This window comes from Silene latifolia, chromosome 8, assembly GCF_048544455.1.
Source record: "Silene latifolia isolate original U9 population chromosome 8, ASM4854445v1, whole genome shotgun sequence".
NCBI lineage: Eukaryota > Viridiplantae > Streptophyta > Magnoliopsida > Caryophyllales > Caryophyllaceae > Silene > Silene latifolia.
In genome coordinates this window covers 25,357,777-25,385,256 of record NC_133533.1, presented here as the reverse complement: position 1 = coordinate 25,385,256, position 27,480 = coordinate 25,357,777, and the positions used below count along the sequence as shown (strand labels likewise).

At 34.1% G+C, this 27,480-nt stretch overlaps 2 protein-coding genes across 2 annotated transcripts; both read right to left on the bottom strand.

Annotated features, from left to right (window-relative positions):
• Positions 1-2,403: 2,403 nt before the first annotated feature.
• Positions 2,404-6,230, bottom strand: LOC141596588 (uncharacterized). Its single transcript, XM_074416789.1, has 2 exons — positions 5,718-6,230; positions 2,404-3,410 (listed from the first exon to the last, which is right to left on the bottom strand). Exons 1-2 carry the CDS (start codon positions 6,053-6,055, stop codon positions 2,885-2,887), a joined length of 864 nt encoding a protein of 287 aa, XP_074272890.1. The 5' UTR covers positions 6,056-6,230; the 3' UTR covers positions 2,404-2,884.
• Positions 6,231-14,847: 8,617 nt separating this feature from the next.
• On the bottom strand, positions 14,848-16,770 carry LOC141596587 (delta(8)-fatty-acid desaturase 2-like). Its single transcript, XM_074416788.1, has one exon. It carries the CDS (start codon positions 16,412-16,414, stop codon positions 15,068-15,070), a length of 1,347 nt encoding a protein of 448 aa, XP_074272889.1. The 5' UTR covers positions 16,415-16,770; the 3' UTR covers positions 14,848-15,067.
• Between the last annotated feature and the right edge of the window lie 10,710 nt (positions 16,771-27,480).

Genomic DNA, 27,480 nt, shown 5'->3' with positions numbered 1-27,480 from the left:
TATAATAAATTATTATTTTTATACCCTCTCTCATCCAAACCAAAGGTAACAGATGTTTTATCAAATTTGCCGAGACATGTTTTGCAACGTGAATATCTTTAGTTACACATTATTAAAAATTATAAAAATTTGATATTCTTACAGCATTCATGACACGATAAACAAACAAGATATTACATGACTATATTTTGTCTTATAGATTAAGAATAATATCAAAAATTCCCTACAATCATGAATAATGCCAAAAAGCAAGTGTTACCTTTGATTTGAACGAGAATGATTATTTAATAAGGAAAAAAATGTGAGCATCGAATATTACTTTTTATTAATGTGAGCATCGAACTATCACTATTTCCAACACAAAAAATGTGAGCATCGAACTATCACTATTTCCAACACAATAATATTGTTTAATTTGAACTCTTTTTAGTTCAAGAGATAGAGTATGTAATTCATTAATTTTTATTAATTCCTCTCAAACATATAGGGGGCATAAAAATGGGATCAAAAGATTTTAATATTTTCTATTTCATCTCTAAAACATCTTTAAAAGTACGGAAATTATTCGGCTTAGACATAACTGTATGCATGCCAAACATAAAATAATCATTTCAAGATAAATAAATAATGATATATTTGGACAAATGAGTGATATTTATCTACTAAGGTCTTGTTTTTTTTAACTTAATTTCAGTTCATTTCAGTACACTTCAGTTCGTTTCAACTTTACTCAGTTTAATTCAGTTCAATACAATTCAGCTTTTCTCTTTACAAATTAGCTCTTAGTTCAGTTCAGTTCAGTTCCATTAAGTCCAGTTCAATTTCATTTAGTTTAGTTCAGTTCAGCTCTTATCTTCTCTTCTCTTTACAAGTTAACTCTTACCCCAGTTCAGATCAATTCAGCTCTATTAAGTTAAGTTCAATTCCATTAAGTTTAGTTGAATTTAGCTCCATTAAATTCAGTTTAATTCAGACAATTTCAGTACAAAAAAAGACGGCCTAATAGTAAAAAAAAATCAAGAAGAAAATGAGACTAAACCATTCAAAATTTTAAAAATACAGTAAAAATAAGACATTTACTTATAAAGCATTATTTATATAATGAAAAATGAAAATATTCCAAGGAAAAAAGGGAGTACTCCCTTCATTCAAATCAAAGTATCGTATTTTCTTTTGCTACATCATTAATATCTTTCATAACCCATTATCCATTTGTATTTTATATTGTGGACTTTGTATACTAAATCTCTTTATTTAGATAGATGTTCAATGTGAAGTTTTATTTTTCTAAATTACCACATCTTTAGAATGCATGCCGTTTACGAGTTCTTAATCATAAATATGACATGATAGCCTTTTAATATGAGATGATAATAATATCTATAAATATATGCCCGTGCAATTTTGCACGGGTCTAAAACTAGTTTTAGGTGTGGATTGATCATCTTGTTGAAATATTACAAGTTGTGAAAAACGGTTTTATTAAGATAACAATTTTAGTATATTCTTTTTTATGTTTATCGTGACTCTTTTACTATCTTGATCGTGATCTAAAATTATTTTTTGTTTTTCATTTGGTATATGTTTTAATAAGAACGTGTCTCTTCATCCGATTGTTTCTTCTTCCTTCCTGTAAAGGGAGCCACGAGGGCGAATATGATGCTAACGAGGTTTGAATCCAACGAGGTTTAAATCCAGGCCATGAATAACACACTAACACAGTAACACCTCTCATGACTATACCAGCTAAGCTAACTGATATTCGCTTCTCCTCTGATTGTGACAATTCTTGAGTGAACCATTTTTACTCTTTTAATTTTGGACGCTCAATTTGAAAAGGTATTACAATTATATACTTGATCATAGCAACATCAAATTGAAGAAGACTAACTTTACCAATCGAAGTATATTCCATTTAATGGTCCTGCACTCCTAGTCTTAAAACATCTTAAATTCCTAATAATGTATTCCCTCCATCTCGACACCTTTGGCCTCAGAGAGTCGAGGCTGTGGTGTCTCATACTCTCATGCATGTTTACTTGTTTAGGCCTCGTATAGTTCCACTGTACACCCTTTTTTTTGGCAGCTACTGTACACCCTTGTATTTAACGAGGGAGAGTAGTTGACTGTAAGAAGTTGATAAAACTACGTGATCAATGATCCCCGAGCGGCAGTCAAACAAGGTCGTGAATGCGAAATGCCAGCAGAATGATCGGCCGGACAGAGGCTAGGGCTGCTTTCTTCCCCACCGCGTCTTCCCTTGTGTGTCGGAGATATAAAGCAAGTGCACCACAAAAGAAGGTGAACTAGATAACAAAAAACAACATTGCACATGTTTTTGCTCCTTTCCGGAACCTCCGTAGTTGAATCATACCAGCTCCCAATTTACCAATGCATCAATAAGATCCAAAAAAGAAATATATTCAATATACTATATAATTATGATATACCATGCATACAAAACAGCACCCATCATACAATGCTACTGGGTGGGAGAAAAAAATGGACGCCGAAAACGCATGAAAATTCCAAGTTTACATTGGTTCTGTACAATATTTACATCGTACTGTATATATTACCCATATTACTGTCGGAGTTGTTGCTTACTCCATCACTCCATCCATATGAACAGACTTACATTTTTCAAATTTGTTAGGGAATTTTGAAAAGTGTAAGCAACCACTAACTGAGTATAATGGATGGAGTATTACCGTGAGCTGAGTCCTGCATATAATCGTTTATTTATCGTGTTATACACTTATACTCCTACTTGACACAACCTGTGTTTCGATGTGCAGCAATAAAGCTCGCCAACATGATGAAGATCAAACTACAACATCTCTAGCCAATTTCACCCTACTGAAAACTTCTCTTCAATAAAAGGCTATGATTTCTGAGAAGTTTCGGTCTCATGTCTATGCGACAAATCCAGAGCACAATCCAAGTAATGCCTTGCAGAATCCACAAATGTGACGGGTTTGGTCATCGAAGAAGAAGAAGGAGAAGGAGGAGGAGGATAAGGAGAGGAAGAGAACTCAAAACAGGTAGGTTTTGCTGTTGTAGGGCGACCAAGAGACAACATCAGATCCTGGACAGAGAGCACCTGAAACTTTCCAAGAGAGTTCAAGGCAATATTGTCAACTTTATGCTCATAGATTTTACCATTCTTGTCAAGTTTGTACTCGGAAACCCCATCAAAACGACCACGACTCTCCCATGGGACTCGTGGGATGCCATGTACGGTCCAGCGAATCAAGATGACATTCTCCATAGGCTGCCATATACTCAAAATTTCAACCCACAAGGCCTTGAAAAATATCCGTCCATTGAATCGCAATGCCCAAAAGATTGATTTATAGTTTTCGATACCAGCAAATGTATTTAGAGGATCTTTGAAGACAATATCATCCCTACACAGAGCGGCAAGAAAACCAATAGTGAGAAACAAACAGGCGCTCGAACCTGAATATCTAAACTGCATTTATTTGGAACAAAAAAAGCCAACAGAAGCAATCAAAAATAAAACTAATTGCTCAATCTTAAATAATATTCTGGTTTCATCAATGAGCTACTAGCCTAGTAGTAGAGACTAACGTCCCGTAGATGATACACGTCATCAGTTCAATTCCCCTTGCCCTTTTATTGCAACTTGCAAGGGCCTTGTGTCTCCTCTTACAAAGAAGAGAATGATATGTATCGAGAATAGGTGGTAAAATGACCATTTCACCACCTGATATAAAGAGAATTGGACAATTTAATACTTAATAGTGATGGAAGGAGTAGTGTCTCCTCTTACAAAGTAGGGGAAATGACCAAAATTCATATTTCACTAAACAACAACAACAACAACAACATCAGAGCCTTAATCCCAAAATGATTTGGGGTCGGCTGACATGAATCATCCTTTAGAACCGTCCATGGGTGAACGCACACCTCAAAATGCGAATAGAAAAGGGAAAATGAAAAACAATAGGGAGAGCGAAAATGTAATGGAAAGTCAAGGTAAACTTAGAGGTTTTAAAATCGAATTCCGGATTTTTTTATAAAAACTTAAAATTTAAATTGAGAGAAAAGATTAAAACGATTTTGAAAACCGAAATAGAATTAAATCGAGAGAAAAGATTAAAACGATTTTCCTGCCAACCCATTGAATCTAAACTCTCCCCTGGAAAGTACTACCACCTTCACCACCATCGACATCACCCCAATTTCTCAATGAGTCACATTTTTGGTGAGGAAAAGGGATCGGATAACAAAGCATTATCCATGTCTTAGTTTGAAGAGGCGCAAGGCGCACCGAGGCGTTAAGGGGCTGAAGCGATGAGGCGCAAGGTGAAGGCGTGCGCCTTTTAGACGCAAGGCGCCCTATTTTTTTAGCTTTATTTTATTTCCGAAATAAAATTTTGGGCAACAATACTCCTTTTAGGAGTTTTCAAGTTGACTAACATCTAAAGGAGTAAAGATTAGGAATAATGGTGTAAAAAAAAAAGGCATATCTAAAGATTTAGACGTTAATGAGCCTTGTCCAAAAGGCGCACCTAAAGTGCACCGAGGCGTTTCGGATAGTGCCTCATCCAAGGCGCGCCTTTTCAAACTAAGATCCATGTCAAAGTCATCAAGAGGCTGTTTCCATATGACCAGTATTGGAAGCTACGACGCAAAATGCAGCCACACTCTGCTACTTCATATCTTCATGATGTAAGAAATCATGAAGCATAAAGAGCTAAGCGAGCTATATGCTATTTTCTATCTTATCACACTTACCAAATGACGAATAAAAACACAAAGCTATAACCCCAAACCTGTCATACTTCAGACCACTAATCCCAAAACGATACGAGGTAAGCCTAACAAGAACAATCCTTTAAAACTGTCAACAACCATATCCGTCTTAACCTAAGCAACATTAAGAAACAAATACAGTCTACTACAACTAGAACACCTCCAACATAGAAATCTGCTTAACACAACCTACTGATTATACTTTCTTACGACAACACATCGCCCTCAAAATAAGCATCACATATCTCACCAAGGAGCTACGACAGTCCACACCACCTCAAAAACTCAAACATTCAGCTTTAACCTTACACCACCAACATTTGTTGTACAATTGACTACCACACTTGTAGACTCATAAACAAAAGTCCATTCAAAAGCAGTAGCAACTCGTATAAGCTAATATCCCTCTCAACCAGTATCCGAACTAAAGGGGCAAGACCTCAGGGTGTGTTTGGATAGCAAAAGTGAAGGGAAAAGGAGGGGAGGGGGGAGGGGGGAGGAGGGAAGAGAATGGGAGGGAAGGGAAGGGGAGGGGAAAATGGGATGTGGGTGTTTGGATACAATTTCCTTCAAAATCTTGCCTATTGTGGAGAGATTTTGATTTGTCTTGGAGGAGGGAAAATGGATCCCTCCAATTCCTTATTTCATACTCCGTATTTCATTAATGGTTCGACCCCTTAACCATAATTCCTGGTTCCGCTCCTACTCGGCTACTCCCACCTATTTTCAATGCTTACTAGTCTCTCATATTCGAGCCCGAAAATCAAATGAATTAAAACCGATTGAAGTAGCTAAATTCAACAATTTCTCACAGCATCATTAAATAATCAATCAACAGACCACTAAATCAAACCATAATAACATCAAAATAATTACAACAAAACAACAAAAAACAAATTAATAAATAAAAGAAGATTAAAACAGAAAAACCAAACCTGTAAATATCAAAATTAAGCTCACGATAAAACAAATGAGGAAACTCCTCACGCAAGCTACGAATAGCATAACCCATATTCAAATAATACTCCCTTTTATCATGATCATCTTTCTTTTTCTGTTCAGAAGACGACGACGCCGTTGCACCACTAGGAGCCGAAGCCGATAACTGATCGTAAACCCTAGAAACTGGTTCCGGGCTGGCAACTTTCGCACAAACCCTAAAATTGGATTTTGAAAATCCAATCAATTTGGGGGTGGGGGAGGGAGAGGAAAGGGAATTGAGAATTCTAGGGTTAGGGTTTGAGAAAGTGGTTGTAATTCCAGAAATTGACATTTTTGAGGAAGTAATTAGGGAAATTGATTTGAAAATTGGGGGAAGAGGAATGAATGGAAGGTGGAAGACATGGGATGAGAAGGAGGGAAAGATATTGTGTGGATAAAAGGGGATAAACGTTGATAATTATAAGCGGATATTCGAGATTGTGTTGGACTCAATTATTTTTTGTGTTAAGTTGTAATTATGGGATGAGAAAAGTATTGTACTTGTATGAATTTGGATTTTTGTCAACTTATTTGGCATTGTGTGTGCGATCAATCTAGACTTCGACTCTTGATGTTCTAAAAGTCGTCTAAGATCGTCTTAAATGTGAAACGGAGTAAATAATGTTTCTTTTGGACGGATTAATTCCATTTTTTTGTGTATACTATTCAGTTTAGTCCGGATTCGAGTTGGGTATGACAACTTCAGTGTAAAGCTCTCACTCATGAGTCACTCATCACACATAATGGCTCATGAGTTATAACTTATTAACACCGTTGTATTCTTAGGGACTCGAATCTGATACCTCTCGTTTCAATTGCTCCAAGTGCATTTAAAATACGAACTAAATGTTAAGGTTTTGTTCTTTTTCAGCTGAATCGACCTTTACACAACTAAATAAAACTGAAATGGACTGAATAAAGCTGGAATTAAGCCGAAATGAATAAGGCCTAAGAGGTGATTAAGCAATGGAATTATGGTCATGTTCTTTTAGATTGATAAACTGAACTTGTACGATTTGGATTGATAAACTTAACTTATACGTTTGAACGGAATCACAATTCACAAATACAGAGTCCATTTTTATTTTTTCTGTTACGTTTTGTTCCTCGCACTCTCCGTTGACTACCACGTAAATTTCGTAGTATTTTTATCCGTTTCAAAAAAGAACCGAGAGTACTGATAGTACCTGTTAATTGACTTTTTATTAGGGTATGATTATTGGTAAGATTCTTCAAAGTCTTAAAGACCATGCCAATTGCCACATCAGTTTTCCACTAACTTTTATTATTTCTTTATTTTCAGACTTATCTCAAACTTTATACATTAATCCTCTTTATTAAAGAAACAACCACAGAGCTGATATGTCAGCCTGTGGTTGAAAGTTGGAATTTTAAAAAAAGCATTTTTATTTTTGTTATGTAGGCCACCCATGTCTTTTAGTGCAATTTAATTTGGAAGATGAATACTCATTAATACCGACTTTGTGCTTGGCTCATTAATAACTCAATTACCAATTTGATATCATTAATGAACCATTATAGATTAATAATAACCATATTACCAGTATTTTACTAATAGTATTTATAAACCTACTATTATCGGGGCAAAAACTGATCAATTAACAAAGAAAAATAACATGAATATGAAAAAAATACCCAAGGAACTTTTTTTTTTTTATAAAAATTGAACGATGAGATAAATAAATAATATTCAAAATAAATAAATATGCTAAAATTGCAAAATGAAAAAAATAACCCAGAAAAAATGAAATATGATAAATAACCTTCTACTATAAAATCAACTGAAAATGTTCAATTATCATCTGCAATTCTGCAAACGCTATAAATCGTTTGCAAAAACGGTCCATACAAACATGTTTTGAAATCTTTATAGTTACACTTCATGCATGAACCTGTAATGGTGAGATTGAGGGTGAAGTGGTGAACATTGAGTGAGAGAGAACGGAACTTTTAGGCGATTATAATTACGGTTTTGTTTTTATGGGGTTTGATTTATTTTGGCATTAAGGCGATAAGAATTACGAGTATGAGATTATGAGCTAAGAGACAAAGAGGTAGGCGGCTGAAGGAGGGAGAGTAGGGTAAAAGAGGAGTGTAAAAGAGTAATTTATACGGGGTGAGTCATGAGTGTATGGCTGCATAGTGATAAGTATATGGGCCAACGACGTAGATCATATTCTTAGATATATAGGTCCGTTTTAGAAGATATTTCGTAGGCCAATTTTTTTTTTTTTTTTTTTTTTTTTTTTTTTTTTTTTTTTTGGTAAAATGTAAGTATATTAAGAAACCAATAAAACCGTCCAAATTACATCAACTACAATGTTAAGCAAACAGCTATCTTAGCCATTGCCTAACACGTTCTCTATCAGTTGCCTTACACAAGAAACCTATCCGGCTAAGCACCTCCTCTCTTACCTGTGAAACAATGATTTCATGCCTACTTACAACAGACTCAAACCTACAATGATTTCTAGCTTCCCAAATTTTGTAAGCTAATCCTTGCATCAGAGCTGCTATGATCTTCTTTTTCAGTAAACTTCGTACTCTCAACGTGAGCCACCACTGAATAACATCATCAGAAGGAATGGTTATATCCAATCTCAAAGAAAGGACCTGCACACATCTGCTACTGTACTTATAGTTGAAGAACAGGTGCCTATGGTCTTCCTGTTATATTTCGTAGGCCAATTTTCGCAAAAGAATGATACGAGAATTGACCCAATATCCGTCTTAAGGTTAAGACCCTGTTCTTTTGGACTTAATTTCAGTTCTAATAACTTGATTCGATCGATTCACTCCATTAAGTTCGATTCACTCCATTCGATTCGATTCGATTCGATTCGATTCAATTCGATTCATATCGATTCATTCAGTCATATTAGTTTATTTCAACGTTAATATTCTTATTCTTATTTTATATTCTTATTGATATCATTATTATTATTATATTAATGTTTTTACTATTATTATTATTAGGGTAGAGTTCCGGTGAGAACGGGGCTTATCGTGAGAACGGTGAGAACCAATCCCTACCATTCAATTTTGATCTAAGGGACAAGATTTAACATCATCCTAAAGGTTAAGCTTTAATATTACACACAATCCACCCAAAAGTCAATGAACAAAAAGTCAACACTGGTCAAGGGTGGTCGATCTTGTCAATGGTGGCGCGGTGGTCGTTGGTCCGGTCAAGGGTGGTGATCGCCAGATCAAGGGTGGTCAACGCCGGTGGTCAACGCCAGATCAATGGTCAAGGTGGTGGTCGCCGTGGTCAACGGTCAATGGTGGCCCGGGTGGCTGGTAAGGTGGTTGACGGCCAAGTCAAGGGTGGTCGTCGGTGGCTGGTAAAGGCGGACGGTCAACGGTGGTTGAAGGTGGTCAACAACCACCAATGGTCAATGATGATCAACAATTTCAAACTTCAAAAATGTTGTTGATGGGGATTGAACCCACAACCTCTTGTTGAGATGCACTTACTTTTACCACTGTGACACATGCATCTTGTTGTTATTTTTGTATATCTTTTAATATATATCTTTGTTCGGACACGAGTTAAAACAATATGTACCTCTAATAAGTATTAAATGTACTTCCTGTTTATATTTAATGTACATTCCTTATAAAATCAATGTACATGATGAGTTAGTTAAGTGTACTTGATAAAAATTGAATAACATATTTTATGTACTTATGTTAATTATTCTTTGTATCTACACTTTATATTTAATGTACCTCCAATATATATAATGTGTCCCCGATGAGTAAGTGAAATAAAGTTAATAAACAATTGTAGTAAATATGATATGTAGTTATAATTATTAAAATGTACATTTATTATATATTTCATGCCCCTTCTATATTATTAAAATGTACTTGAATAATTATTGAAACATGCCTTGTAACTAATTAAGATATACATGGTATGTAACTTTAATATTTATTATATGTACGTATAATATATATTTAATGTGCCTCTTATATAAATAATATGTACATAATAAAAAATCGAGTCATAATTGATAATTAATTAAAATAAATATGATATGTACCTTTAATAAGTATTATATGGACTTATATTATAAATTTAATGTACCTCTCATATACATAAAATGTAAATGATTTATTCATCCGTGCAAGATAATTAATTAAAATAAACATGATATGAATCTATAATCATTAATAAATGTACCTATTGTAGATATATTTAATGTACCTTCTAAACAAATTAAAGGTACTTGATGATTTGTTGAAACGTGATTGATAAATAATTTAAATAAACATAAATACTTTGATATGTACCCATAGTTATTATAAGATGTACCTATATCATATGGTCAATGTACACCTTATATATATATATATGATGAACATAACGAATTAATGATATGAATTTAATAGATAATTTAAATATACATGACATGTCATATAAGAATATATTATGTACCTCAAATGAAAATAAAATGTACCTTCGGCATAAATATATTGTACGTATATTTTTCATTAAAATAATATAACCTATAACAAATGTAGATTTTATAATAATTATGTAAATAATAAGTACAAATTATCATAAGTACATATGATATTTTGTTCAATCTTTATCAAATATATTTAACTAACTAAGCATTACATTGATTTTATACTGAATGTACATTGTATATAAGTTAGAAGTACATTTAATAATTATTATAGGTACATCTTTTTTTAACTCGTGTCTTAACATACACACATATATCAAAAGAGATACAAAAATAGCAACAAGATGCTTGTGGCACAGTGGGAATAACAAGCGCATCTCAACCAAGAGGTCATGGGTTCAAGCCTCACTAACAACCTTTTTGAACTTTCACTAAGTGGTTTATCATCTTTGACTATCGGCGCTAACCACCGCCGACCGACCGCGGCCACCGCCAACCACTGCCAGCCACCACCGTTGACCGACCACCATTGACCGTTGACTGAATTTGTCCCGTCGTTGACCTCCATTGACCGGTGGCGTTGACTTTTCCGACGGGTCACTAAGTTTGTCCGGACGTTGACCTTTCTTGACCGGCGGCCAAACCACCGTTGTTGACCGCCATTGACCGATGGCGTTGACTTTTCCGGCGGTCAATGTCGGTCAATGGATTGGGTTGTATAGGTGGTTGTATAATAGAGTTAATCACAACCCTTAGATTAGATTTAGTGAAGTTAAATCTAATGGTTGAAAAGTGTTCTCACCGTTCTCACCTAAAGGGTTGTTCTCATATGATCCCAAATCTTATTATTATTATTATTATTATTAAATTACTATTATATTTATTAATAATTAATTCGTATTATTTATATTATTATATTTATATTTAATATATTTATTATTATTATTATTATTATTGCTATATTTTATTTATTATTTTATTAATATATTCATTATTATTAATATTATTCATAACATATTTATTATTATAATACTTAATATTATTTTATTTTATTTATTATTTTATTAATATATTCATTATTAATAATATTATTAATCACATTATTATTATTATTATTATTATTATTATTATTATATTTAATATTATTATATTAATCAGTTACTATATTAGACCTATTATTTTTATTATTATATTAATTATTTATTAATTATTATTATTAATATATTACTCTGTATTATTATTAATAATTTTATAATTTATATTACTAATATATTATTATTATTATTATTATTATTATTATTATTATTATTATTATTACTACTATATTTATTATTATATTACTATTTTATTTTTTATATATCTTATTAGATTATTTTTATTATTATTATTATTATTATTTTATTATATTAATATATTATTATTATTAATGAATAATATTATTATAATATTTATTATTATTATTATTGGTATTATTGTTATTATAATATTTATTATTATTATTATTATTATTATTATTATTATTGGCATTATTATTATTATTATTATTATTATTATTATTATTAGTATTAGTATAATCTTTTTATTATTATTTGATTCGATTCGATTCGAGATCGATTCGATTCCGTTCCGTTGATTCGATTCATTCAGCTCCATTAAGTTGATTCAGATTCATTTCGGCTCCATTAAGTTCGATTCGTTTAGTTGATTCGATTCGAGACAATTTCGATCAAAAGAACAGGGCCTAAGACGGGTCAAGTAGTTAGAATAAATAAAAGTAGAATATTATATAGGAAAAGTAACATATTTTTCTTACATATACAAGTGGAATAATAATTAACCCATTTAAAATTACGACGGATACATCCGTTTTAAAGGAAACTTATTAGATGAGTGATATCGGCTGGAAATGTAAGTGAAAAAAGTTTGGATATATATAGGTCAGTTTTTTTAAATGAATTGAACCAGTACATTTATATGAAATCTTTGAGCAGTTAAACGCGCGTTGTATGGGTTAGATCACTGGTTAAGTCATAATACAACCTTATTCAGGTCAATCATATAAAGGCAGGGTCGAAAAAAGGTCACATTAAAGTTATCTAAATAATAACAGGTATGTTATCTCAAAAAAAATAAAAATAATAACAGGTATGCATCTAATTAATACAATGTTATTGATTTGAACTAAGAATAAAATTCCCTCACATAGACATAACCTTTCAATCAGATCGGTTAGACGGGTAACGGGTCGATTATTTTGAATTTCGAGAAAAATGTTAATTGAGTGTATTACAAAAATGGAAAATGGAAAATACGAGTTTGTATAGTTAGGTTTGGGTCTACAAGTCGGATTCACATCTTTTTACAAATGTTTTATCTTCACTTTTTGTGTAATAAATATATAGTGATTTTTAATTTTTATAATTAGTTACTCGTACTTTAATGGAGTGTATGATATAAATAAGAATACACGTTTTTATTTTATATATTTAATATTGTGTCAGATTCGTATTATTGATCAAATGTTACATATACATGACAAATAGTCTCTAGATTTGTATGATAACCATTTTTTAGCTTTTATGTGCTAAAGTATGTTTTAAAACAAATAAAAATATATTTTATCTCAAAATTTCAAAAATAAATACATAATACAAGTTTGAGGATTATAATTAAATACAAAGTTTGAATAAATTATCTTATCACGGGTCGGATGGGTCTTTACCCTAAAAACGAGGGTTAATACTAGATCGGATCATTTTCGAGTTTGGGATTTCAGGCGGGTTTCGGCTTGTTCTTGAGATCGAGTCATTTTTTGTCAGGTTTGCCTATAACCGACTATATTATATAGATCATTGTATAGAATAGTCGAGACACACATCTTAATATAAACATTGTGATTTTGCTTAAATTTAGTCGAAGGGAACATTATTGTTTAAGATTTTTAGTATTATATATTATATTTATTTTAAAAAACTATATGACATTCATATTGTATATAATGCTATTTGACAATTAAAATTAACGCACTGTTGTTTTTCGAGAATTTGTAAATCCTATTTACGTTTCAGCACTTTAATACTATTTTAAATATGGTTTAATACGGCTCCATAAAAAAACCTAACCATGTCTATTTACACCATTTTACTTGTGATTGTACACCGTAACAGCTTATTGTCTAAAATATACTTATGATTGTACATCGTAATAGCTTATTGTTTTTTTTTTTCGAATTTGTCTGCTTTTGTTATGCTTTGAAATTTTCGAGGAGTTATTGTTGTATTTTTATTATTATTGTCCTACCCCTTTTAACGGAATTACTCTTTCACATACGACTTTTACTTTTTTTCGCATATATTTTTTTCATAATGTTTTCAAATATTACCCTTCCCAATTAAATAACCTAAATTTCTATTTCTCCTAAAACCTAATCAAGTACCTCCCAAATTCTTCAATTATGTATTTTAATTCTTATATCAAACAAGTAATTAATTCGTTTTATCAACAAATGACTTTAATTTTCAGTGGATTTGATTTAATCATTTTTGTTTATCAAAAATAATTTTCAATTGGGATATTGATTTAAGGAGGGGCAATGTTGCTGTGAAATAATCACTACTCCATTAATGAATTGGAGAATCGGTCTTAGTGCTCATCTATACAAGGTTCATCAAGAATTAATACGCACAACAAATTTTATGAATAAAAGAATAGTATGCGTAGTATATAGAGCAACATAAATTACTTCGATTAAAACTCTTCTGCACATGTTTTTCTCAAGAATGACAGTGCCATACACCGTCTAACCCCTAAGTAATTATTTGGATTCAAGATCATCAATGATATACGTAAATAGGACAAGAAATAAATAAAAATTGCACAGGTTGACGTTGGTGAACGGATGTGGTGTTGGTGGTGAAGAGAAGCGGGGAAAGGGAAAAAAAATCAATTGAGTGAGAGAATGAAAAATATGTGACAAAGGTAAAATTGTAAAAGATATATGTGAAAGAGTAAAATCTAGATGTGAAAAAAACAAAACCTTTTTTAAACACTCTCGATAAATACAACTTTATTATTGCTATATTTTAGATAATCTTGATAGATATTTCAGTTAAAGAGCAACCACTATTAACACATTTTACTACAACCACCTAAATAACAAACTAGTACATTATCAGTCAAATCCACCTTAGATTCTACCTTTTCACTTTACGCATAGAAAATGTGAGGTTTAAGAAAAAAGAACAAAAATATGATATAACACATGGTTTTTCTTTTATTGAATGTTTTCTTTCGAAAATGGGGTCATGTAGAGTTTTCCAAGACTCAACTTTTGATTATTAGGTAGTTTTCGAGATCAATTTTGTGAGGACTGAGGACCCTTTCTGGTATTATGGATGAAGCTGCAAGTTCCTGTTATTGATAAAAGATTCAGCCTTATTATGCCTCGACATGAATCGCAATCTTACTGCTCCTCAATTAGAGTCACAGAAGGTGGCATAATATACTCAAACTTGGTTTAGACTTCGTATATAGCTCCTGATTCGAAGCCACGAGCAACGAGCTACACCTGACTCATAAATCAATAATAAGTCGGAAAGGAATGAACAGTTTGGCAGTTAACAATGGAGATGGAGAAGCAGGTCAATGAAACTAACATATGCAAAGCATGATGAATCTTGTTACTTAAAACTGTTATAAGGTATCTGGTTACATCTATTTAAGAAGCCGATTCCATAAATACATGAGCATATATCTTCTAGTATTTGAATTTTCTAAAGGCCAGATAAACAATCATACCAAATGATAAAATTATCGACACAAACCTACGACACAAAATCAAACAAAAACCCGATGGATTCAAGTATTCAACCATGGGTGTTGAAAGCTTCCCATAGGAGATTCTTCGACATGGGATTTGCCAGGGTCCGAGCTTGGATAGCAGCATCTCGAAGAGTCTTCAGTGTCGAAGCATTGGCCTCCCAGAAAGTAAGACTCCTATATGGCAGATTGTGCTTCTTGCAATAGTCTTGAACCACCGGGGAAACCTTCCTCAGATGACAACGAGGTAAACGAGGGAAGAGATGGTGTTCCAGCTGAAACTGTAACCCGCCAAATAACCAGTCCATCCAGGTTGCACATGTAATGTCGATCGAGCCATTGGTTTGTTTCTCAAACCAGTCATTACCCTGTGGATGACCCACATACACATTCGCGGAGAAATGGTTCAAGCAAAATTGGATATGTTGGAAAGCGGTCACCACGAAGGCAGTAAGAACAAACAAGGCCCTCTCTTTATTATTCGGCAGGTACGAAACCAGGAGAGGAAACCAAGTCCAAAAGACGATAATGCCCAAGATGTTAAGAGTCCTATTGGGTACATTCCTTTTCGGGTTTAACAACAGAAGAAAGGTTTGGATATACAAATTGATCCTACCCACAACCATGACAGGATAAAATGTGAAATGCTGATAACTGATCAAAAACCTCGAAAGCGCATCAAACTCCATCTTCCTTCCATAGAAAACTGAAGTCATATTATTGAAAAACTTCGCGGAAACAGCAAAAACAGGAATATGTTGCAGATCCGGATCATGATCCAAACTATTACAAGCAATGTGATGAGCATTATGAGTCCATTTCCACCAAGCAATACTAATACCAGTCAAACAATTCCCAGTAATAAACTGAGCAAGCTTATTATACCCGGCACTCGACATCATCTGATAATGACCAGAATCATGTCCAAGATAAGCACTTTGTATCCAAACCATACCCAAAAGTGCAGCGGAACCAAGATGAGCCACGATACTATCACAATAAACAACACCATACACACACATTCCCAACATTATAACAATTGACATAAAATTGTATATCACACCATGTCCTTTCTTATCAAATAATCCCATCTTAGCGAATTCATTAACGAGTTTTCTATAATCTTTTGAAACTTCTGTAACTTGAAAATCTTTCAAATAATACCCGTTAAAAAATTGGTCCAGCGATTTCCATGTCGTACCGGGATGATAAGCTATGAATGCATCTGTAACATCTTGACCTGCAAGTGCTAATAATGGAACATCACCACCTGGGTGTTGTTTCATCCAATTTGATACATCATATACTTTACCCTGAATTGAAATCCATAAATCTCCTGATTTATTATGGGTTTTTAATTCTTCTGCTGTTATATATTTCTTTTTTTCTGCCATTTTTTGCAGGAAAAATCGTGTCTTTTTCGAGAATTAATGAAAAAGACTGAATCTTTTTTATATGAACAATGTGGGTTTTCTTCTGTTAATCTAACAACAAAAATTCATGAAAATTTAATCAACCAAAACAAAACAACTCAGCCCTTGAGTTGTTTTGTTTTTGATTGAATTTTTATTTAATATATACAATTTTTAGAATTTTAGATGTTGTTAGATACAGAAGAAAAACAAAGGAGTTTTAGTTTAGAATGTATTATGCATGTGATTAAATTTATAGATATTAGAGATAGATTATAAATAGGAGACTGAGATAAACAGCGGAGGAAACGAAATACACGGAGAAGGGATGGTGTCAATTCGGAATTAAGATGATCACATTTACTACTAGGCCGTTTTAAGAAAATATAGAGAGATTTAGTTACAACTGTCAATGTTATGTACATCATAATCGATTATTATAGTCCATTAAAAAATAGCAACTATTATAATTTTTTTTTTTTGGTCAAAAGCAATTTTTATAAATATTAAAAATAAAATACTTTATGATTTTTACGCATTATCTAAAAAGAAAAAAAAATAACTTTATTAACAATTGGTCTCCCTTGTGACGGGTTACCATTTGTGACGGATATTTTGTGAGATAAAATGGTAACAAAATGGGTTAGTGGAGAAAGGGGACCACATGAATAGTGTTGCAGAGAGAGAAAAAGTGGGTATATTGTGAGGTAAAATGGTATCCGTCTTGAAACTTTGTGACGGATATGTAAATATCTTGATGAAATTTGTCTTTATTAAAAGGGTGTTTGTCAATATGACATATTTGTTATACTCCGTATATAGATTTTTTAGTTATACTCCAATTACCGCGTAAACAACTTTTGTTGAGCTTATTGTGTTGATGATGACAAAACAAATGTTACTAATGTTTTCTCTTAAGTTTACTTAATAGGAATTGCCGATTTGTTGATTCAAGACGATTGAAGCGTTGGATGAAGACCGCCTTGTATTTAATTTGGGTCATTAGAATTGAGATAGAAAATATTGAGTTTGCTATGCCAAGGCAACAGTATCGCCCACTGTTGCTGTTCTAGATGGATAAACCATGCTTTTCATAGATGTCTTTTAAATTGTTGAACAAGTTTGTAAGGAATCCTAACCAACTATTCTGAGTAATTGGTTTAGTTGGTAACTTGTAAACTTTGCCCAAATTGGTTAAATGCTTTAGGATTGATCTTTTGAAAGCACTTTCAAAACCTTCCTTTCTTGTGCAAGTCACATGTGTGACTCTTGGCAAGGAAAAGAAATTTTACTTTTCAAAAGCTTGTTTTTCAGATTAACCTGCAAGTAAGAAAACTCAAACTGAAATCTTTTGTCACATATTACTTGTCTTTGGATTGACTTTCAAACTTGATTTTTTATATTAAAAGACTCCTCCTTTTTCTCTATAAAAGGAGTGCTTCACTCCTTGAGAAAAATACACTACACATTGCTAAAATCTGAGAAAGAGATAGAAAACATTTGCAAAAGCTCTTAATATTTTCAAGTGTCTAAAACCTTTTAGTTGCAAATTTTTCTTATTTCTTATAAGTCTCAAAATGGTTTATTCTTCTAGTATGACATAGCTCAATATCTTCTTTCTCTTAGTTGATCGAAAATTGATCTCTCCCGTTCTTAAGTGAACAACTTAGAGATATTTGATCCTATAACTATTTGAGAACTAGATAGAGCTTAAAGAAACGGAGTAGTTTCTTGAGTAGCACGATCGGAGTAGATTGTGGGGAATCTCGTTGTAATAGAATAATTGTAATTAGAGTTAATTACGTTATCAAATTATTAATGAGAAGTAGATTGGACGTAGGCCTATAGAGTGTAGGCCGAACCAATTCAAAACCGATTGTGTTGAACATATTTTATTTATTCATTTCCGCTGCAATTCTTAGTTTGTCGTTTTTATTATCTTGACAACGATCTACTATCTTTGTCACGTTGGTCATTGTTTACGCTTTATACAAAGACAACAAGTTCTGATCCGTTACACGTTGCCTTCATCATAACCAACGACACTTTTTTTAATCTCCATTTAAAAGAGGTTGTGTTAGGTATTTGAGATATCATTTCATTTAACTAACTTAAATCAATTAAGTTAAGTTAAATTTTTTAAAAGGTACCTAATTCACCCCCTCCCCCTCTTAGGTACTTCGGGATCCTAAACTCTTCAATTGGTATCAGAGCCTCGTGTTCTTGATCGAGTTTTATCACCTTAGAGTTTGAATCTTGGGAAATGGATCCCTCAAAACACTCCAAGATCCCGGTCTTTACCGGTGAGAATTTTGGATGGTAGAAGCTCAAAATGGAGCACTACATTAAAACTATTGATTATCAATGTTGGAAAATCATTGAGGACGGACCTCTTGTTATTGAGGAAACCGACATTATTACGGGTTCTACTAAAATCAAGGCCGAAAAAGATTACAATGAAAATGATTTTAAGTTGGCCGAAAAGAACTCGAAAGCAATGTCGATTCTTCAATGATGTGTAGGAGACGCCGAAGTTAGTCGAATTTCTGGATGTCCTACGGCTAAATTAATTTGGGATTCCCTTGTTCTTGCCTATGAAGGGACGTCTCAAGTTAGAAAACACCGTATTAACCTTCTCATGCAACAATATGAGATGTTTCACATGTCAAAGGACGAGTCCATAAATAGTTTTTCATCTCGCTTTTCGTGTATTATAAACGAACTAAAAAGCCTAGGAAGAAATTTCGAATCCGAGGACACCATTCGATAAATTCTTCGTAGTCTTACCACTAAATGGCAACCTAAGGTTACCGCCATAGAGGAGGCCAAATATCTATCCACTCTATCTCTTCATGAACTAATGGGATTCACTAATGGCTCACGAGTTCAATCTCGATAAGCACTCTAGTGAATCCTCAAGGGGAAAGAGTCTTGCTTTAGCATCCTCTTCAATTGATGATGAGGATGAAGAAGAAGATGAGTTTGCTTTGTTCTCTAGGAACTTAGTTGGAATGGTGAATGGTCATGGACACAAAAGTTCAACAATAATTACACGAAAAAACGTTTTCCAAAGAAAAGACCCTCTACCACTATTGGATGCTTTAAGTGTGGTGACAAATCACATCAAATTAAAGAATGTCCTAAGTGGGATGAGATTAAGTCCAAAGATAAGCGAGATAAGGCTAAGAAGGACTACAAAAACCGAGTCATGTCCGCCATATGGGAAATGTCCGACTCCGAGGACGATGAAATCATCGAGGAGGAATTAGAGGTTAAAATGTGTCTTAGAAATCGTTTCAAGGACAAAGTCTCAAAACCTTTGAAAACCGAGCATCTTAGATGTCTTATGGCTCATCCCGACGATTCCGACTCCGACTCCGACAATGAGGTAAAACTTCTAAAGGCCAAAGCTAGGACTTACTCCAAAGACAAAGTATGTAAGCTTCTTGACAAACTCTTTGATAAGTGTAGGTTACAAACTGAAAAGTTGGATCTCATGCAAGATGAAATAGAGGAAATTGCTCAAGAAAACTTTCATCTTAAAAGTGAACTTAAGGCAACAGACAGTGTGTCTGTTGCCTCTGATGAGGTAAAAAGAGTAAACAAATTGAATAAGGAGTTGTCAAACGAACTAAAGTGTCTTAGGTCGAACCCCAATGATGTTTCTGATCTTGAGAATGTCAACACCACTCTGATTTTACAGATGTCCATGATAACTAAGGAACGTGATGAACTTCTAAATGAACAATCCATATCTAAAGGTATAATTGATGACTTAGTTGATGAGATAGAAGAACTTAAAACAACGTTGTCTCGGTATTTGCCTCGACAATGTCAAGGAAGTGTCAAATGAACTAGTCACTAATTTATCTAAAGAGAATGAGTGTCTCAAAGTCAACCTAGATGCCTACAAAAGGGAGATTAGAATGCTTCATGAAAAACTTGTCAAATTTCAAAATGAATCTCCCGAATGTAGCTCATCTAGATCCAAAATTGTTCATTTAGATAGTTGCATATCGAGTCTTAAGCTCAATGTTCATCAAAAATCTGAAAGTTTCATGGAATTGAAGTCCGAGTATGTTCTAATGAAGAAGGAGTTAGAAAATTCTAAAGAAAGGAACAAGTATCTCACCTTTAAAGTCGAGGAACTAAAGAGAGAACTTGTTGAGGCTAAGAATGTGTCTAAAAATTGGGAAGGAAGTCAAAATGTCTTAAATTTCCTCACTAATCAGTCCAAGAGATGTGATAAAACTGCCGGTCTTGGTTTCAAATGGAACAGTCAGTCCGACTGTTGCCTCAGAAAACCGGATCCAACTCAAACCGACTTTAGAAGAAGGAAATATGTTGGTCTTCCCGAGTACATCATTTGCAACTATTGTGGTAAAACCGGTCATGTCTTTAATGCTTGCAAGTAAAGACATAGTGACATTAACAAAAATATTAAGGTTGTAAAACAAGTTTGGATTCGAAAAGATTTGTTGCGAAATGTGAAGGACAAGAGGGGACCCAAATTCATTTGGGTTCCTAAACTCAAAGTCTAATCTTGTGTAGGGCTTGGTGAGAGGCGACCGCAATTGGTACTTGGATAGTGGATGTTCTCGTCACATGACGGGAGATAGAAGCCAATTCCTCTCACTAGAAGCTTATGATGGTGGCAAGGTAACTTTTGGCGACGACAAGAAAGGTGAAATAATAGGCATGGGAAAGGCCGGTAAGTCATCGTTACTTTGTGTCGACAATGTGCGGCTTGTCAAAGGTTTGAAACATAATCTCCTTAGCATCTCTCAACTTTGTGATAAAGGTAATATTGTGGAATTTAGTGCTAATTTGTGTCGAATAATTGATGCCACGACTCATGAAATTATTCTCGAAGGGAGACGTGTCAAATATGTTTACTTAACCGACTTAAACACGTTATCCGATCATACCATGTCATGCATGAGTGTAATGAAAAATGATCCTTGGTTGTGGCACAAAAGATTTGGACATGTTAGTGCTAAAACTCTTAATACTCTTAAAAGACTTGACTTGGTAGAAGGCTTTCCTAACATGAAATTTGATTTTGATAAAGTATGTGATGAATGTGCTAGATGCAAACATGTTAGGAGTTCCTTTAAACCCAAGAGGATTGTGAGTACTCTTCGTCCATTACAACTTTTGCATATCGACTTATGTGGACCAATGAGAACTAGAAGTAGAGGAGGTAGTCGTTTTGTGTGTGTCATTGTTGATGATTATTCTAGGTTTGTTTGGGCACTTTTCTTGAGTTCCAAGAGTGAGCCATTTGATGAATTTTTAATTTGGTTGAAAAAGATTCAAAACAAACTTGATCTCAAACTTGTTTCCATAAGAACCGATCATGGAACCGAATTCGAAAATTCATCATTTAGCGCTTATTGTAACGACAATGGTGTAGACCATAATTTTTCGGCTCCTAGAACACCACAACAAAATGGAGTGGTCGAACGAATGAATAGGACCCTTGAAAGTATGGCTAGAACCATGTTATTGTGTAGTAAATTGCCAAAGAACTTTTGGGCCGAAGCGGTAAACACCGCTTGCTATATTCATAATCGAGTCATGTTAAGAAGCATAATCAATAAAACACCCTATGAAATTTTACGTGGAAGAAAACCCAATATCTCATATTTTAGATGCTTTGGGAGCAAATGTTTTGTTCACAACAATGGTAAAGACAACTTGGGAAAATTCGATCCACGTAGTGATGAAGCGGTTTTTATTGGTTATTCCGACCATAGCAAGACTTATAAAGTTTACAACAAACGAACCATGCTAATTGAAGAAAGTGTCCATGTCATATTTGATGAATCTAGCATTCTTGGACAGGTACAAAATGATGGAGAAGATGATGAAGATGATGAATTTGAGATAGGTCTTGTGAGAAAAGACTTTGTGTTTGAGGATTAAGAAGCCCCAAACAATAACGTTGGGCAACAGTCACAAACACTGTTTCCTTCTGATGCAAGCACCAATCCAGGGGGAACAAACAGAGACACCGTTGCCTCTGATTCCACACCTCATTCAGCAACGGTTCCCACGACTGTTGCCTCCACTTCGAAACGATGTAGTCTCGGACACTGTTGCCTCAGGAGAATCCTTAGACACTATTCCAGATCCTTCCTTTAATAAACAGACAACAGTCTCAGAGACTGTTGCCTCTGAGGGGGAACAAAACGCCTTTGTCCCAAGAAAATGGAAGCATCAAAGTTCTCATCCTCTTTCCAACTTAACAAGTGACTTAAATTCTGGAATAAGAACAAGGGCACCTTTACATAACTTTTGCGCTCATAATGCCTTCTTATCCCAAATCGAGCCTTCAAATGTGACTATCGCCTTAGCTGATGATGATTGGCTAGTTGCCATGCAAGAGGAACTAAATCAATTCAAAAGGAACGAGGTATGGCACTTAGTCCCTAGACCACCCAACCATACTGTCATTGGTACTAGGTGGGTCTTTCGCAATAAGCTTGATTATTCGGGTGAAATTGTAAGGATTAAAGATAGGCTAGTGGTGCAAGGTTATAATCAACAAGAGGGAATCGATTATGATGAAACCTATGCACCGGTAACCCGGCTTGAAGCCATACGATTACTCATTGCTTTTGCGGCTCACAAAGGCATTAAACTCTTCCAAATGGATGTCAAAACCGCTTTCTTAAATAGATATTTGGAAGAAGATGTCTTTGTGGAGCAACCTCCGGGTTTCTTAGACAATGATTTTCCTAAACATGTTTTCAAATTAGACAAAACTCTTTATGGTTTAAAACAATCACCTAGGTGTTGGTATGATAGGTTGTCTAAATTTCTCATTGAAAACGGTTTTAGAAGAGGTTCCGTCGATAAAACATTGTTTTTAAAGACACAGTCTGCTGAACTGTTGATTGTCCAAGTATATGTTGATGATATTATATTTGGTGCAACTAATGAACTTCTTTGTGTCTACTTTTCGGAACTAATGAAATCGGAATTTGAAATGAGCATGATGGGTGAGCTAGGATTCTTTCTTGGGCTCCAAATCAAGCAATCTAAGGATGGAATCATGATCCATCAACAAAAGTACATTAAAGAAATGCTCAAGAAATTTGGGATAACTCAAGGTAACTCTCACGATACACCTATGGTACCCGGATCCAAATTGGACAAAGATGAACATGGTAAGAATGTTAGTGAAAAGGTGTATAGAGGTATGATTGGATCGCTACTTTACCTAACCGCTAGTCGTCCCGATGTTCTCTTTAGTGTTTGCTTATGTGCTAGGTTCCAAGCAAATTCGAAAGAATCCCATTTCAAAGCGGTTAAACGAATTTTTCGGTATTTGATTGGAACACAAAATCTTTACCTATGGTATCCCTTATATTGTACCTTTGATCTTATAGGTTATTCCGATGCGGACTACGCGGGGTGTACGGTGGATCGTAAAAGTACATCGGTGTTGCTACTTTCTTGGGCCCATGTCTTGTTTCTTGGGCTTCGAAGAAGCAAAATACGGCCGCTCTTTCTACGGCCGAAAGCGAATATGTCAGTGCAGTGCACTGTTGCTCTCAACTCTTATGGGTGAGACAACAACTTTCCGACTTTGGTATGTTTTACGATTCCGTCCCCATTATGTGTGATAATACAAGTGCTATAAACATTTCAAAAAATCCCATCCAACATTCACGAACTAATTATATTGAAATCCGACATCATTTTCTTCGTGATCATGTAGAAAAAGGTAATATTAGTCTTAAATTTTGTAAAACCGAGGATCAAATTGCGGATATTTTCACTAAACCACTTGCAAGAGCACAATTTGAAAAACTTAGGTTAGAGGTCGGCTTGATTAATAACATGTAATCACTTTATTTATTCACATTATCTCATATGATTGACTAATTAGAGTGTATAAGTGTAAAACTTTATCACCCTAGCAAAGCATTTTAAGAAACCTGGTTGATGATTGTGTTTAAGTGTATTTATTCAAATTTGTGTTTATCTTCCAAAGATTTTCGTATTTGATGATAATGTAAGTCTTCGACTACACACCTCCATAAAACTCCCACCCACTACCCAAATCCAATTAAACCTCATCTAACATCCTTCATTACTCTTTGCTGATCGAGGACATCCTTGCGTGTAGTTCTCAATTTCAGTCGGTCTTTTGGTCACATGTATCCCGCTCTAACAACTGTGTAGCTCATGCTTTAGCTCATTGTACTCCTCGTGTTTTGGGTCGTATTGTATGGGATGATGGTTTACCATTGTCTACAAACGCTGCTGTAAGGTTTGATCGTTTATCTATTTAGTTTTGCCTTCGAGCAGTTGCTTTCAAAAAAAAAAAAATGGCAACCACCCACATCTTCATCACCTCGTAATCCATGATAGCTACAATTTGACCTTGAAGAAGAGGAAAAGGAAAATTCACTCCAAATGCTCATCGACTTGCTCTTGAACGCCATCGCCAAAAGCGATCCAAGGTGACATGATCTGAAATCGTCCAAAAAAAAAAAAAAAAACGCCGCTCGTCATTCATATGCTGAAACGAAATATATGAATATGATTGAAGATGACCCAATGATTACAAAGGTTTGTGTGGAAGTTTTCAATAATCTTATGTTGGATTGAAGAAAAGAAAGTGGAAAGAAATCAAAGGTTTTGAATGTAAGGGATAAAGGAAAAGGTATCTTAGTTGAAGAAATTGAGAAGGAATTTGTGGACATATGTCAAGATTAGATCTAAATTGAATACTCAACCGGTTACAAAGCTTGCCAAGAGTGGAATTTGTGTGTTCGACAGACCGCCGGAAATCATTTTTGCTCCGGTCATTGTTTTGCGTTCTCCGGGAATGAATCTTCCTCAACTTTGAAACCCGGTTTCTCCTAAGCCTAACCCACAAATTAACCTCTTATTTTGCTCACTTGCTTTAATATCTTATCTTAAATTATTTGGTTTATTTACATTAATTTGCCTTCATATGTTTAAATACTCTCTATATCCTAACCTTGGTGCTTTGTTGTGTCTGTCTACTTTTGCCTTCACTCTCTTGATGATGTCAAGAGGGGGAAGTGGATCTATAATGTGTGTGGATGGTATTGTTCATACTCTTGCTAGTGTTCATAAGTGTTTAATATTAGTAATTTTATTCTTGTGTTTACTCTCTTTAATTTCTAATATGATCTTATCTCATTGCTCACTAATTCTAATGACTAGTTGATTTTGATTATCTTGTTAAGGGGGAACCAAAAGGGGAAAGACACATTATATTTGGCTTGTCATCATCAAAGGGGGAATTTGTTGAGCTTATTGTGTTGATGATGACAAACCAAATGTTACTAATGTTTTCTCTTAACTTTACTTAATAGGAATTGTCGATTTGTTGATTCAAAACGATTGAAGCGTTGGATGAATACCGCCTTGTATTTAATTTGGGTCATTAGAATTGAGATAGAAAATATTGAGTTTACTATGCCAAGGCAACAGTGTCGCCCACTGTTGCTGTTCTAGACGGATAAACCATGCTTTTCATAGATGTCTTTTAAATTGTTGAACAAGTTTGTAAGGAATCCTAACCAACTATTCTGAGTAATTGTTTTAGTTGGTAACTTGTAAACTTTGCCCAAATTGGTTAAATGCTTTAGGATTGATCTTTGGAAAGCACTTTCAAAACCTTCCTTTCTTGTGCAAGTCACATGTGTGACTCTTGGCAAGGAAAGGAAATTTTACTTTTCAAAAACTTATTTTTCAGATTAACCACTTTGGTGCAAGTAAGAAAACTCAAACTGAAATCTTTTGTCACATATTACTTGTCTTTGGATTGACTTTCAAACTTGATTTTTTATATTAAAAGACTCCTCATTTTTCTCTATAAAAGGAGTGCTTTACTCCTTGAGAAAAACACACTACACATTGCTAAAATCTGAGAAAGAGATAGAAAACATTTGCAAAAGCTCTTAATATTTTCAAGTGTCTAAAACCTTTTAGTTGCAAATTTTTCTTATTTCTTATAAGTCTCAAAATGGTTTATTCTTCTAGTATGACATAGCTCAATATCTTCTTTCTCTTAGTTGATCGAAAATTGATCTCTCCCGTTCTTAAGTGAACAACTTAGAGATATTTGATCCTATAACTATTTGAGAACTAGATAGAGCTTAAAGAAACGGAGTAGTTTATTGAGTAGCACGATCAGAGTAGATTGTGGGGAATCTCGTTGTAATAGAATAATTATAATTAGAGTTAATTACGTTATCAAATTATTAATGAGAAGTAGATTGGACGTAGGCCTATAGAGTGTAGGCCGAACCAATTCAAAACCGATTGTGTTGAACATATTTTGTTTATTCATTTCCGCTGCAATTCTTAGTTTGTCGTTTTTATTATCTTCAGCAACAGTCTACTATACTGTCACGTTGGTCTGTTGTTTACAGTTTATACAAAGACAACAAGTTACAGTCCGTTACACTGTTGCCTTCATCATAACCAACGATACTTTTTTTAATCTCCATTTAAAAGAGGTTGTGTTAGGTATTTGAGATATCATTTCATTTAACTAACTTAAATCAATTAAGTTAAGTTAAATTTTTTAAAAGGTACCTAATTCACCCCCTCCCCCTCTTAGGTACTTCGGGATCCTAAACTCTTCAACTTTATATACAAATTTTATTGAACTAGAGAACGATTTTACATAATAAAACTATAAAACAAAAACCGTTAGACTTGCACCCATTAATAAACTTGGTCAACGTGTTGGCCAAGTTGACCTGACATGGTGTGGACATAGACACCTACACGCCAAAGCCAATCCGTTGGACGTATAGTGGTCTTTAGAAAGCCAAGCTCGGCGGCGTAAAAATGCTTTCGACCGGATCATTTTAGATCGGCCGGTTTCATCTCGGCAAGGGTCTCGAAACGATTAGAGATGTTCGGAGTCGCTACCAAGCATTTTTGGGATGCCTGGATCCCGTTCGAATCCACTTTATACCTCGGTCAAACAAAGCACAAAGCAGTGTTTGACATAGGTACTAAAGATAAGGAATCGTCCCTCTTTAGCA